Source organism: Chenopodium album, chromosome 19 (genome assembly GCF_948465745.1).
Source record: "Chenopodium album chromosome 19, dcCheAlbu1.1, whole genome shotgun sequence".
Classification (NCBI taxonomy): Eukaryota; Viridiplantae; Streptophyta; class Magnoliopsida; order Caryophyllales; family Amaranthaceae; genus Chenopodium; species Chenopodium album.
In genome coordinates, this window is record NC_137852.1 from 12,721,707 (window position 1) to 12,737,182 (window position 15,476).

The window sequence follows — 15,476 nt, forward strand, 5'->3', positions numbered from 1 at the left end:
GGGAGTACTTAAAAAATGACCCATGTTAATTACAAATTACTACTCTACTACCCTAAAACAGATAAATTATTACGATTACTACCCCTAATATGGAGAATTTAATTAACAAGTACTCAGTTGTTCAGATGATCATATTTAATTTAGTCTTATGTATAAAGCACAAATATTGGTCAAAGTGGTGCATAACCGGAATACTTAAATAAAAACAAAGGGAGTAGCATGTAGGATATTGTTGGCTTCATCTTGAAAAGGTTTTTCAAAATGTTAATTTTTAGGATTTTTTACTTAAACTATATTGTATATATACGTAACAAAAGAAAAAAAAAATGTACGTAGGGCCTGTTCATATTTACTGAACTGAACTGAACTGAACTGATTGGAGCTGAACTGAACTGAAATGAACTGAATTGAGCTGAAATGAATATTTTATGAGAGAGGGAAATTAGGAGCTGAAGTGAGCTGAAATTAAGTAAATATAAACAGGCCTGTAATCAAACACGTGCATTGACAATTAAAAAACAATTAAACGTTTAAATGCGTGGTTGTGACAATTAGAGGTGTCAAAAACTGATCTAACCGACCTGACACAAAACTAACTCGAATAAAGCTTGATTCAAATCTCAATTTGCATGGACACCATAATTTAGCATGATTTAAATGTAAAATAAGTTCGATTTGATCCAGCTTTGCCGAATCTGATATCATCACACGAATTTACACCGCTAACCACAATTTAGATTGACCAAACCGAATTGGACCCATAATCCCTTGTAACATGTCTTATCAAATTAGGGAGTATCAATCACACATTCACACATTGGATAAACATGGAGCCATGGAGGTTTGGGTGCTGCTGAGAATTAAAAACCTGCAAACGTCAACAAAATGTCAATCCTACGTGTCATGTCCTTAGGTTTACACTTTCATGTCTATCCAATTATCCATAAAAATAAAATATTTTTCATGCAATTTTAATTAATCTTCAATTTTTTTACTTATATTTCTACTAGAAAACAAACAGTAAAGAAAAGGTGGAGAAAAATAGAATTGAAAAAAATAAAATAATATTTCCCCCAAATCAGAAAGAAATAAAAACAAAAAATAAAAATAAATTAACGCCCAAAAAAGGGCTAATCTCTCACTCCCAGCCACCACAATTCTTGTTTTTGCTCATTTGATTTTGTCTGAAAATTTCTGGGAAATCCCAAATTCTTATCATCATAATATCCTCACAACTTTATCTAGTAAGTACTTCTCTTTCTCTCTCCTTTAATACAGTAGATAAAAAATATGATAATTTGTAATAATTTGTGTTCTTCAATTTGCTGGAATTAATAGTTGGATTTAAGCTGTACCCTTTTGTTTTTGTTGAATTTCAGGTGTACCCATTTGTTAATTTGTCAACAGAAGTTGATTTTTGCAGTTATAAAGCATTATATCTCGGTAAAAATGGAAGTTTTTTGTTTATGGGATCCAAGTAATCTGTTACATTGAGATTGAATTGCATTAATTTCTTCAATCTTTGCTGAAATTAATTGGGTTTTTGCTATTTTGTTTGATTTTTGCTGGAAAGATCTCATTCCTTGTATTTGAATGTTGTTGTTGAAAAGTGTTTGCTGATTGAAGTTCATTAATTTATTGATTTGGGAAGGGTTTGTAACTTGTGATTGTTTAATTTGTAATTTCTGAATTCTGGATTAATAGAGGGGATTAAAGATTTAGGGTTTAAGGGATGGTGTCTGGGAATGACCCTGTTGAATCATTACTCAATTCAATTCAAGTTGTTAAGGATGCTTTTTCGCCGCTAGAAGCGGGTTTTAGAAAGGCTACTAAGGAGTTTGAGTTAACTTGGTTGGGAAAGAATGGCAATCGAAATGCTGAACTTTTAGGGCAGTTGAATGGTTCTAGCAGTACTGGTGTCAGTAGTAAGAACGGCAAACTTCATTCATCTGTGTCAAAGAAGAAAAGTACCCCTTCCCATGGTAGTTCTAATGAGAATAAGAGAAAAGGACCATCGATAAAGCTACCAATAAAGAGTATGTTGGGCATGTTTTCGCCAAATTGTGCCAATGCTGATCCTAAGGTCAATGTGTTAAAGGAAAAGCCAAAAGAAAGGGAGTGGGGAAAAAAGGACGGATCGTGCTTGAACTGTTTGCAGTTTGCTATGACATGGTCGATGTTTCTCAATGGTTTTGCACAGGCATTTCCCACGCCTTTTAAATTAGGAAAGAAACGGTGCTCAAAGACAAGTGATGAGGGAAAGGGTTCGTGTGACCGTTTGTCAAAATCATCAGATTTATGTGACTTTAAGACAAATGAACCAAAAAAGGGTATGTTTGTTATGATGTTGCCAAGAGAGGAAACAAAGTGCAATGAAGGGAAGCATTTAAGCCTCGAGCTGGTGGTAGCTCTCATTTTTGAACAGATAACACAGAGTCTGCAAAAGCTTGATCATGCTGCTAAACAAAATGAGGAAAGGTTTTATGAATCGTCATCACCCCCACCTCAATTCCCCTCTCACTTGGATCACTGGAAGACAGTGACTAGTATCTTAGAGGGTAAGAGGGCAGATATGAATGTCTTTTTAGGAAATTTAAAGTTTGCAAGAGTAGGTGGAGCACCATCTACCATTGTCGGAGTTACATCTCCAGTGAAAGAAGATGGGGATGATAGTGTGTCTACTACTAATAGTGAGGAATCAGGAGGCTTAACAGCTCAAAAACTAGCCAGTGGGCTGCTTAATATCCCTCTTTCCAATGTCGAGCGCTTGAAATCAACACTGTCAACCATTTCGATTTCAGAACTTATCGAGCTGGTGCCTCATCTTGGACGCTCTTCTAAAGACATTCCTGACAAGAAAAAGTTGTTTTCTGTGCAAGACTTCTTCAGGTACACTGAAGCTGAAGGTATGTTCAAATTATCTGTTTACTGCTTCAATTATCAGCCACACATTAAACCCTTTTGCTTTTCTTTTTTTTGGTTTTTGTTTTTTGTTTCCCCATTGGTGTACGAAGGATTAAACTATAGTATGTGACAGTCATAGATGCATAATTGCATATGAGCTCTTATTTTTCATGTTTGGATCTAGTACATACAAACATGCACAAAAATCTTAGTTACATCAATGAGAAAGGATGATGCTTAAGTTGGTCTTATTTACAAGTTTTGTTGCCTTGTTTGGTGATTTCCTCTCTGCGATGAGGGAAGGAGCAAATATGAAATTATGAAAGCACACTTAAGTGCTTTGGTATCACTTGGACAAGGTTATGGATCATGAAGGTTGTGAAACTAGGTAAAGGCGATTTAATAAGTGTTATTACTGCTACTATTGTTTTTTTAGGTGTCAATGAATTGTCTGCCTAGGTAGTGGGCCTCTATTGGCTTGTGGTGATTTTTTTTGAATTTTGTGATCTTGAAGGGGCAGATCAGGGTTGTCATTTATATGAAGCATGGGGATTCCTCATTGGTTCCTATCCAATGATTTGGAGGAATTTTAAATTAGTTTTATAGTTTTTCAAATCATTGAGTTCATGCTCATCTATATGCCTAGATTACTCTAAATGAATACAGTGTTGTAGATATTGATGTAATTTGGAAACTATGATCACTATCAAAATTTTTGCTGTCTTGGCAGATTGTGAGGTTTCTTAATGCTTTCCCAGTGTGAGGTCTGTTTAAGATATAATACTTGTAGAAGCTTCTTCTATGGTTTTTGAAGTCATGGAAGTATATTGTTTGTTAAGTGAGTGGAAATGGGCGTACATATTGTTGGTGGGACCATGATATACTTGTTCAGTCTTGCTTGCTCAGTATCCCTTCTGCACCACTCATTGTAGTTTATAGAGGGTGGAAAATCATGAGGTTTGTATAAAGGGTGGGGAGCCTATGGCAGATTGTTTGGTGAATTTGGATCTAATCTGTAGGCCTGTTGTTCTTTAAGCTGGAGGAATGAGATCTAGATATTAAGACTTTAGGAGATTGTGTTTGAATTCTTTGGAAACATCTTTGTAGCTCTGTGGGGATTCCTTCTGATTGGGAACTAGGGAGCTCACATAATTAATAGATGTCTAGTAGTCTTACTCATTTGTAGACATTTCATACCATACATATTGGATGAGAATTTATTTTATGCCTTCTCCTCCAAACCTTATATAAATTATAATGACTTTGTGAACTACTAAAAATGCTCACTGATTTCTACTTACTAATCTTTTATTGAAATCAAAGGTTTTTGAAAGGGTAAAGGCTTATGAGGGGTTGGTGGAACTATGTCAGTTAAAGATGTTCTCAATTTTAGTATAAAATTGCTGTTATTGATAGGCCAAGCAAATCTTTTCTCCAATAAGCATGTTATGTATAGCTGGTGGAAAGACTATTTGAGGAAATGGTTAAATTCCAATAAGCATGTCATAGATTACCTGTACTTTATGTTGCAACTTGCAAGTTTGCATCTTTCATGTATAAAAACGGCTATTTGAGGTGGTGGTGTAATGCACTGCATGTTAAACTTCCTCCGATTTTTGTAGCTGTACCATATGGGCTTTTTTCACTATTTATATTCACCATGTTTGATTATTTATATTTAGGGAAATATTGCCATGTGGAATTTTATTGAACTCGTCTCAATTTATATATTTACAATGTCAACTTTAAAAATATTTTTTTATTTTATAGACAAATATGCCAAGTCAATATGGTACAACTAAAAATAATAGAGGAAGCTCACAACATTATCTAGATATAAAAGGAGGAAAGTCCTTTGGTAGTAGGCATGTATACTTTAAATTTGTGGGTGTTGTGGACATGTGAAGAGAGCATTCGGCAGACTCTTCCCAGAGTAGAGTTTTTGTTTTGGATGCCCTGTGTGGTAGGTCTGCCTTCTTGTTCTCTTTTGAGTTTCGCGCTCTGGTGCCCTTTCCTGGTCAATCTATCACAATTGCGTAATGCCAATGGTTAACTTTTATGTGTATGTCTTTGTTGGGCTCTAGTTTTCTTTGTTGTAATGTTCTTATTCTTCATTTATGAAACTTTGTATTGGTGTCCTAATTCTCAAAAAGAACAACTAAGAGAGTAAAAGGGTATAGAATGAAAGGAAGTATGTCCAGTATAAGAAAAAGGAACAGTTATATGCCTGCTGCCTTACTCCATGTATCATGGATATGGCTGTAAAATGTGGCTCAGAGGTTGTTCAGATCAGATCTCTTATCTTTTTGTTTACTTATAATTTTTTTCCTCCAAAATCGTATATTTGGATGTAAACTACTTTTAAATTTCTATTTTTATGTGCAACAATTGGCTTCCATGATTAGACATTTAAGTTTAATTTTGTTAAAGTTATACTTTGTATGTAAGTGGGGTTTGTTGGGGTATTAAATTGATAGAGAAAGTGGGTGAATAGTTTATGTAAAAATAAGTGATTTAAGTGGAGGGAAATAATAAAAAAAGTAAGAGTGGGGACCATGGGTGGAGAGAGAGATATATAATAAATTTAGACACTTTAAAAAACAGCCGAATTAGGAAAGTGTTGCACTTGCACAAAAAAAAAAAAAAAAGGAGGGTGTATCTGTGTCGTCAGTATAGTAACTGTAAAAGTAATAAATATGTTGGAAATGTGTTCATTTTCTGGATCTTCTGGGAATGCAAATGAAGAAATCAACATGTTTTTGTAGCTTTTTTCTTTCCTTTTTTTTTTTTTTATTTTATTTTTTTTATATAAGATTTAGTGTTGTGCCTTTGTGCATGTAATGCATACAAGTTAATTCAAGTCCACCAACGACCTTAAAGTCTTGTTAGAAAGCAAAATACTAATATAGTTGTCAAAAGATAGTGACTGACATGGAAGAACAGTCCCTTTATTTCTATCACTCCTTAGTCTCCACATAAGATCAAGTGATGCATGTTTATATTTCAGGCTCTTTTTTAGTCAGAAAGGTATGTAGAAGTCAGCAAAGTATATGTATACTTAGGAGTAATAACTATTGTGAGTGTATCATTTCTTCTATTATGATGTGGCTCTGTCTACCCTTTTGTGTGCAAATATGTAATATAATTGAATGACTCAGCAATAATTATGCTTCTTCTGGTTATTGTTGCTTATATTACACAACTTCATTTGTTTTATACAGAGTTCTTATTTGCATTTCCTACTACAGGAAGGAGATTCTTTGAGGAGTTGGACAGGGATGGGGATGGCCAGGTAAACCTAGAAGATCTTGAGATAGCAATGAGGAAAAGAAAACTACCACGCAGATATGCGAGAGAATTTCTGCGACGTGCTAGAAGTCACTTATTTGCAAAATCTTTCGGCTGGAAGCAGTTTTCGACGTTGATGGAACAGAGGGAAGCAACTATTCTTCGTGCTTATACCTCTTTATGCCTGAGCAAGTCTGGCACACTTCAGAAAAGTGAAATTTTAGCATCTTTAAATAATGCTGGGCTTCCTGCAAACGAGGACAATGCAGATGCTATGATGAGATTTTTGAATGCAGACACAGGAGGGTCCATATCTTATGGTCATTTTCGCAATTTTATGATGTTGCTACCTTCTGATCGTTTGCAAGATGATCCACGGTGAGAGAGCCTTTCATTATTGTAGTTGTTGCATATGGAGGTCTGAATTGGTTATTTTAGCTGTTCATAAATAACTTTAGTGGAAGCATGGATATGCTGATACCTTATTACGATAGATGTGATCTATTGGCTGTAACTCTGTAAGAGACTTTATGTGGCCATCTACATTTTTGTCCCTTATTTATTTACTACCTCCGTTTGTTTAGATGCATCACTTTCTATAATTGGAAGTTTCAATTTAGATGCATCACTTTCTATAATTGGAAATTTCAATTTAGATGCATCACTTTCCTTTTTACCTATTAAATCTCTTTATATTTCTCAGGTCACACAGGCCCACTTTATTTTTTCTCTTTCTCTACTCTAACAATTGTCTAGGATTCCGTAGCTTCAAAAGTGGTGTGTGTGTGTGTTGGGGGGGGGGGGGGTGGGGGGGTTGCATGCGCGCCTGTGTGTATGTTGGGGAACTGATTAAAAGTTGGTTTGATATTCTGCTATTTCAAACAGGTTAGGTTTTTTGGGATTCCCCACTTGAAGTTAGCAGAGTCCATGAATTACCCTAGCCAAATTTTGATTTTTTTTTTCCAAAAATTATATGTGTAATTGAGTTGGAGAAACTCATTATAGTCTTCGTGTGTGCTATGCAGGAATGTTTGGTTTGAAGCTGCAACTGTAGTTCCTGTTGCACCACCTGTGGAAATTCCTACTGGAAGTGTTTTACGATCTGCTTTAGCGGGTGGTCTTGCCTCTGGGCTCTCAACATCCTTATTACATCCAGTTGACACCATAAAGGCAATTATCCATATTTGAACTTTGAATTGTTGTCTTCTCTCTCTTTCTTTGATAGTTTGCCTGCTCGGCTGCTCCTAACTAGTCATAATTTTTTGTAACCTAAAGACGGGGGGAAAAATTAGTTTTACAGCAATCGTTTTTCAGAAATTTTGTCTTTGCTGAACTCACTGTATCTAACAATGTTTTACTGGTTTCAGACTCGTGTGCAAACATCATCTTTCTCTTTTCCCGAGGTTATATCAAGAGTTCCAGAAATTGGAGTTCGAGGCTTATACCGGGGTTCCATCCCAGCAATTCTTGGGCAGTTTACTAGGTTACTACTGCTTGCTTGTCAGTTGTCACCCTTATCTTTCCATTTATTTGCTACATCCTCTGATTTTACTTCTTATATTGCAGCCATGGACTAAGAACTGGAACTTTTGAAGCTACTAAGCTTGTGTTAATAAATGTTGCTCCAAATCTGCCTGAACTGCAGGTACTAATGTTATCCTAGGCATCACATGCTGCACAATATAGACTATTTTTTTTTTCTTCTAACAACCACCATATACAGTTGGAGGCTAAACTTAACTCTAATATTTCCAAGTAAACAGTTGTCATGCTATGTTTTGTTATTGAAGTGTGCTTATCATGGATATAGAATTGATATATTTTGTGTTGATTTGTGTATATATATACATTATTTTTGAATGACAGAGAATTGAGTCGTAGAGTGTGCATTGGTAATTGTGGTATTACCTCAGTCACCAGGTACCTTTTGTGTATATTTTAACTTTACAACCTGTAACCAGTGTTCGAGTCTGACCATGTGAGGATAAGAGACAAACAACCCTTATGGAGTTATGGACAACCACTTTTTTTTCTGGTTGCATGAGAGGCATCTTAGCAATAAAAGTCTTTAAATTTAGTATTTGGATGCTACAAATGTTGGACTGTGAAAGAAGGACAATAGAGACTCTTGAGTTATCATGGTCCAGTCCACCACTTCCAAGAAAAACATGACAAACATTCCTCTCGTTCACGCACTTCAACATCTTTTTGTGTATGATTATATTCCTTTGTGATTTGTTGGAAGGTTGGTCTTTTTCCTCTCCTTGACTGCATATCATGCATCAATGATGCATAATTTTTGGACGGACTTATCTCATTTGTATAAATAGTTTTATTCTGTTCTCAATCCCAAGATCTCTAACTTACAGATTCATGACTTATGACCTCTCCTACACTCCAACTTTGTTGTAAAACTTGAATTGTATCCAGCTTCCATTATGTTCCTAAGTGTCATTCTACTGGGAGAATTTGAATTATTGACGATGCATGATTTGTAATTTACAAGGGAAATTTTGTGATAATTTGGAGAATTGTGGGTGAATTGGAGTTTTGTTGAGGAGCATAGTCGTTCAAATTGAAGGGGAGGAAAAAAAAATGGAGGCCAAGTTTTATAAAACAAAGAAACTGGCCATTTTGTGGGCCCCCAGGTCGGAAATTTGGCTGGAATCACAGAAAGAGTGGTGATGTCTAACCTTTAATTTTTTTATTTTATATTTTAGGGTGATATTCTTAATATTGAAAAAAAGGGGTGGTCAGTTCTAAATAGTGTGTTTTGAAGGGGTGTTATTTACAAAACTTCCCAAAAAAAAAATAAAATCAGGGGAAGCATCTGACAATGAAAATGGGGCATTGATGTTGGAAACATCTGTTATTTAGGAATAAGGGTTCCAGCTTGTGGTCCCTTTTACTTATTCACAGCTTTTGGTTCTGCTATTTGTGACTTATTTTCTTTTTAATTGCAAGACTGCAAGTATGCATATTCTCCAATTGTAGCCTATGTCTTGGATTGATGTCACTTGCCACAAAACAGTACTTGCAAGAAAAATGTCAGCAAGTAGCCTTGCAGCAATACATCATCACAAAATTTAGAAATCTTCTTTCGGATGGTTTCTGACCTATCTTTTTTCCCCTTGTTCAGATCCAATCATTAGCATCATTCTGTAGCACAATCCTCGGCACTGCAACTAGAATACCATGTGAGGTACTGAAGCAGCGTTTACAGGCTGGGCTTTTTAACAATGTTGGGGAGGCCATTGTGGGTACTTGGCAACAGGATGGTCTCAAGGGATTTTTTCGTGGGACAGGTGTAACCCTTTGCCGAGAGGTTCCCCTATATGTAGCTGGCATGGGGCTATATGCAGAGTCCAAAAAGGTATCTACCCTCTTCTATAAGCAATTAAAATATTTTATATCTCTATATGAAATGCTAAGCATTCACAATTGTTAATGGGCATCTTATGGGATTATGCTTTAGTACATACTAATATTATATGTGCACAGCTGAAAAGATTTAGAGAACTTTTTAAATCTCATTGGATAATGTTGTGACAAAGCTTACCTGAACAACTGATCACAAACTATATGATGATAAATCCGTGTTGCATATGGACTTTTCACACTGATCACTCAGTATTTGGTCATATTCAGAATTTACTCTCTTATATATTTCTGTTATATCTTATCAAATGCTGAATTGTTTCTGTTACTCACTAGCTTGCTCAGCATGTCCTGGGTCGGGAATTAGAGGCATGGGAGACGATCACAGTCGGGGCACTATCCGGAGGGATTGCTGCTGTTGTCACTACACCATTTGATGTGCTAAAGACTAGAATGATGACGGCGCCTCATGGCCTACCAGTATCAACTTCAATGATTGCATTTTCTATTCTTCGCCATGAAGGCCCCCTTGGATTCTTTAAAGGAGCACTACCAAGGTTTTTCTGGGTTGCTCCCCTAGGTGCAATGAATTTCGCAGGTTATGAGCTTGCAAAGAATGCCATGATTAAAAATGAAGAAACATCATCGACAACAGTGGATGAAATTCCACAGAAGTAGCTAACAAATTAACGTTCTACTTAAAACAACACTGGACCGCCTTCCTTTTGTTGTTAAGCTGGTTCTATTTAGTACAGCTGCAGGCTCTTTTGTTTTCCTATAGAGATAGCATGTAATTGCTGCTGGAAAAATTTTGAGGTTTTTTTTCCTGTCCGAAAATAGCAGCATGTGTTTTAGATTTAATGTGGCAGATCTTTGTTTGCCTGATGTTCATATTTGTAGCTTTTGGTTGTTTAGTTACAAACAAAATGCACATATGTTTTTGTTATTTTACGCGGTCTAGTTCATTTGGACACGTGTACTGTAATGTTACTACTGTATTCGAGTAGTGATTCATACAAACCAAATTTGATAAAATATGGTGCAGATCAAAAGCCAAAAGATTTGTTCATTAAAAAGTTTTTCAATCTTGAAACGTGTAGGCCATCTTAATCCTATTCAGTTCTCTTGTTACGTTCAGTTTTAAGTACTTTCTCTTAAACTTCAGTGTCTTTTTTTACATCTATTATGGAGGTTTACCTGAAAGCACATTTGTTTTGTTAGAAATGTCTGCTTGTATTTCCATTACGGAGTAATATATATTGAACTTTGCATAGTTTAGTCTTAATAATTTTTAGATCGTTAAGAGCAGCATCATTAAATTAAACAAGTGCTGCTCACTGCTTGGATTGTGTTAAAATGACTTTCCCTTGATCTACATCTATATCTATCTATACTTAGTATTTAAAAACTCAAACCATGATACACATATGTCCTCATCCTATTCTCTCTTTACAATTCAATTTGCCAAGTGTTTTTTTTTTTTTTTTTTTGACATTGGGAAAAACAGTTTAATACATAAATGAAGAAGAACTAGTAACATAAGAAACTAAAAAGGTTGCTGCATCCTTAGCTAATCTATGTGCTACTTCCACCTTAGCTTTGTTTTCCTTGCAGGTAACACACCAGTTAAAACTCTTACCCTTTTCCTTGATCTCAGAGATAGTCCAATCAACTGTCTTATCTCTAGCCTTCCCCTTCTGCAAAAGAGTAACCAAGTTTACAGCATCCGTCATAAATACCATACTATGTAACCCTTCCTGGAGGCACCATTTTATAGCATTTAGGCAAGCTATAGCTTCCGCTTGAAGAGCAGAGCTTGCCATACCAAAACTGCAGCCATAATGCCCTGTTAATACTCCACCCTCCGCTAGTGCCCAACCTGTACCCATTATCTTTGTTTGCTTATTCCAAGCACCATCTATTTGTATCGAGAAGTTGGAGTAGCCTTGAACTATCTTACCTAAACTTGCAACTATGAACCCCGGAGGACGCATAGGGTCTAGATCTTGAGGATACATTTCTTCTAGCCCACGTGTTTCCTGATTCACAAAAGTCCGATGTTCTTCCATACGCTTGTCAACCTTCTCTAGAATCTCCTCTGCAGGCACCATGTTTCCTCTAAATATGAACTCATTTCTTGCTAGCCAAATCTCCCATAAGGTGGCTAAGAAAATTGGAACCCTCTCACTAGCGGGACCATCCTGACTATAAAAGAGTCGGATATAAAAGATTAACCAAATTTGAATAGTACTCTCCATATTTTCCTCTGATCTAATATTAAGGGTTCCACCAAACCAAACCCTCCTTGGAGTACTACACTGTCGCAAAAGATGATTGATATCTTCTTCTTCACTATTACAAAGCTCACACAAGCTCGAATCGCTTAGATTTCTATGAAGCAGATTACTCTTAACCGGCAAACCATTATAAAACACTTTCCAGATAAATATTTTCCATTTCGGAAGTAGTTTCTGTTTCCACATGAACTTCAAAAATTTTACCTCATCAAGCGTAATTCTATCATTCTGAACTTGTTTGCTTAGTAAAAAGGCATATCCCGATTTCGTGGTAAAGTCACCAGCCTTGGTAAAATTCCAACAAAACACATCATCCCTATCTACCTCCGGGAGTTCCATAGCCCCTATTTCTCTCGCATCTGCAAACGTGAAGGAGTCACGTAGTTTCCTTGCATCCCATGATCGGTCTTCCCTTTTTATAAAACTACTCACCTTACATCTTAAAGCTTGTCGAAGAGTTACACTTGACTTAGGCTCTGGAATTTTCCCGTTTACCCAAACGTCACGAAAAGCACTAATATTACTCCCATTTCCTACCTTCCATCCGTATCCTTCTTTAAACTTCATTTCACTACTCCTTATACCTCCCATTCCCCAAGAGATCCTTCTGTTCTTTAGGGAGTGTCCAGGCCCGTTTCTGAGATTGTGGTGGCCTAGGGGCGGGAAAAAAAATGGGGCCCTAATTAACTAACGATTGAATTTGTTGAAGGAAAAAATTGGGTATGCAAAAAAAATTTAACTATTAAGTACGGAGTACTATAATACTTAATCCAATGCTATGAAATTTTAAGTACAATAACATAAATTCAGTATAATTGAATAATACGTTTAATTTATAAAAAAGCATATTACTAAAAATTCATGTAGAAGCGGTAGAGCAGTAAGCCCGTAAGCAACATTTGACAATTTGATAATTCAAAATCATACATCATAATTCAAAGAAAATATAAATCTGACACATTGATAATTTATTATAAATCAAACATTATAATTCGTATACATGTATAATTTCATCTAAAATTAAAACTTTTAATTTCTGAAAAAAAAATGAAAGAATTTATCAATGATTTTAGGATAATTAATGGCTGCTGCCTAAATTTATAAAACTGGTGAAAAAATTATAGAAACAAATGGAAAAAAGTGTTTAAGAAAATTGATAGAGTAAAATTTTATAGGAAAATTAGTACTCGTAGGAAAATCCCATTGAAAATTGATTGCAAAGAACATTTACGGAAGAAATCAACTTTTGAGAATTAAGTTGTGAAGGAAGTTAAAAAAATCAGAAAAATAAAGGTAAAGATATAAATAATTGAAATTTGGTTAGATTAGGGAAATTAATTTGGCAATTTCAACTTCCCAAAATGGAGGAGCTATTTTCAAGGAAGAATATTAATGTGAGAGGATTACGGAGTATTAAAGGGAATGAAATCAATGAATTGATTAACTGGCAAGTGAAAATGCTGCATAATTAATTACGGATTGTATTTTTTATTTTATGTTTTTTTGTGTGTGTTTAATACGTAGTACATATATGGGCTTCGGATTTTGGGGCCCTGGGCGGCTGCCCCGGCTGCCCCGGGCCAGATACGGCCCTGGGAGTGTCCCCTACCCTTTAATAGCATAGAAGGGCATTTCATGGAATAGATCCTAGAAATCAATAGTTATGGGTTATTATGCATACGCCAAGCTTGCTTCATTAGCAAGGTATCATTCAAAACTTCCACCTTTCTTACCCCTAAACCCCCCATTCCTTTAGGCAGTTGAACAATCCCTTTTTTTACCCAATGGATACCCCTATTTCCCTTATTACCCCATAGGAACCTCATCACCAAACTCTCAATCTTGTTAGCAATAGCACACGGAAGCTTGAAACAATTCATAACATGTGCTGCCATCGAGACAAGGACTGTATTTACTAGTATTAATTTTGCTGGAAATGAAATGTTAAGAGCATTCCATGATAGAATTTTCCCCGCAATTTTATCCACTAGTAATGTAAAATTTGAGCTCTTATTCGATTGAAAATCGACTGGAGCTCCCAGGTTAGTCCCCAAATTTGTCGTAATGTTCATACGCAAGATATTTTTATAGCTATCTTGCTTTTCCGAAGTTGTGCTTGGGCTGAATTTGATAAAGGATTTGTTCAAATTCAACTGCTCCCCTGAAATCTTACAAAAACGCCCAATAATAGTCGATATAGAGGTACAAGCCTCTTTCGATGGGCGATAGAAAAGGAGGACATCATCCGCGAAGAAAAGGTGATTAATCCTTGGGGATTGTCTTGACAATCTAATTCCTTTAAGAAGATTAATGTCCTCCGCAAGCTGTAGCATTCTTGAAAAAATATCCATACAAAACATAAATAAGTACGGAGATAGGGGATCACCTTGTCGTAATCCATAACTGGGATTGAAATTTGACGAGACACTCCCGTTTATAAGAATCTTGAAGGAGACTGTAGAGAAACATTGTTTACACAAAGAAACCCAATGGTTCGGGAAGCCATATCTTTTTAGAATGTTCTCCAGAAAATCCCATCTTACTCGGTCGTAAGCTTTGCTCATATCCATTTTAACCACTGCCAAGTCTGCCCCCTTCCGCCTACCATTTATCATATGGAGAAGCTCATGGCTAAGAAGAACATTATCGGACATATGCCGACCCGGGACAAAAGCATGTTGATAGTCTGAAATAAGCTTTGGCAGGACAAGCTTTATTCTGTTTACCATACACTTAAAGGCACACTTGTATATAGTATTACATAGACTTATAGGTCTAAGATGTCCTACTTCTTCTGGATTTTCAATCTTAGGAATCATAACCAGGATGGATTCATTCCAAGATTTTAGGATAAAACCACTATTGAAGAAGCTAGTAATACCCTTTATAACCGAAGGTCCAACAATTTCCCAGTGCCTCTTGAAAAATTCTGCATTATAACCATATGGACCCGGAGATTTATCACTTTTGATCCCAAACATGGCTTCCTTAATTTCTTCCGGAGTAATATTGCCAAGTGTTCAATATTCCAATCTAATGTGCCACATGTTCACTATTCTAATTTAATGTGTATTCCAATCAAATGTGCCACGTGTGCAATTGTCCTATCTATTAATAATAGTCACCTTATAATAATAATACATAATATAATAATATTATTTAAAACTAATATTACTCCATTTAAAGAGATACTAGCTAAACCCCGTGCGATGCACGGTTTGTTAGTATTTTTTTACAAAATCTAATATATATATTTAAAGGGGAGTTTTTTCCCAAGTTTTTAGAGAGCCACGTAGGATTTAATTTTTTCAGTGCGCCATGTAGGATAATAAATTTTAGTGGTAGCCAATTAAATACGAGATTATTAACTTTTTTTTTTAGAATTTAATAATTTAAATAACAAGAAGCAAAATTGGCGAATGAGATTTCTTAGTTTAAATTAATTAAATATAAAATATTATCTTTTGATATTAAGAATTTTATCTAAATATATAACAAAATTTAGCACATAAATATATGTATAAAATGATTTATTAAGAAAATCATGCATCTACCGCACGATATTATTTCGACCAATGAAAAAATTAAATTTTTGTTTTTTTAGAATTA

The 15,476-nt window shown here is 35.5% G+C and overlaps 1 protein-coding gene across 1 annotated transcript; it reads left to right on the top strand.

Annotated features, from left to right (window-relative positions):
* Positions 1-1,019: 1,019 nt before the first annotated feature.
* On the top strand, positions 1,020-10,543 carry LOC145596104 (calcium-dependent mitochondrial ATP-magnesium/phosphate carrier protein 1-like). The gene is made up of 8 exons (XM_081652530.1): positions 1,020-1,244; positions 1,380-2,906; positions 6,153-6,570; positions 7,218-7,362; positions 7,560-7,675; positions 7,759-7,837; positions 9,332-9,565; positions 9,907-10,543. The coding sequence occupies exons 2-8, from the start codon at positions 1,733-1,735 to the stop codon at positions 10,246-10,248; spliced, it is 2,508 nt and encodes an 835-aa protein (XP_081508656.1). The 5' UTR covers positions 1,020-1,244; positions 1,380-1,732; the 3' UTR covers positions 10,249-10,543.
* The last annotated feature ends 4,933 nt before the right edge of the window (positions 10,544-15,476 follow it).

What these genes read in the sequence shown, in the direction of transcription:
- LOC145596104 (XM_081652530.1), top strand. Translation starts at nt 1,733, where the DNA reads ATGGTGTCTGGGAATGACCCTGTTGAATCATTACTCAATTCAATTCAA. An exon ending in CAGGTACACTGAAGCTGAAG is followed by an intron (nt 2,907 to 6,152) that starts GTATGTTCAAAT and finishes TTCCTACTACAG; the next exon opens with GAAGGAGATTCTTTGAGGAG. An exon ending in TATATGCAGAGTCCAAAAAG is followed by an intron (nt 9,566 to 9,906) that starts GTATCTACCCTC and finishes GTTACTCACTAG; the next exon opens with CTTGCTCAGCATGTCCTGGG.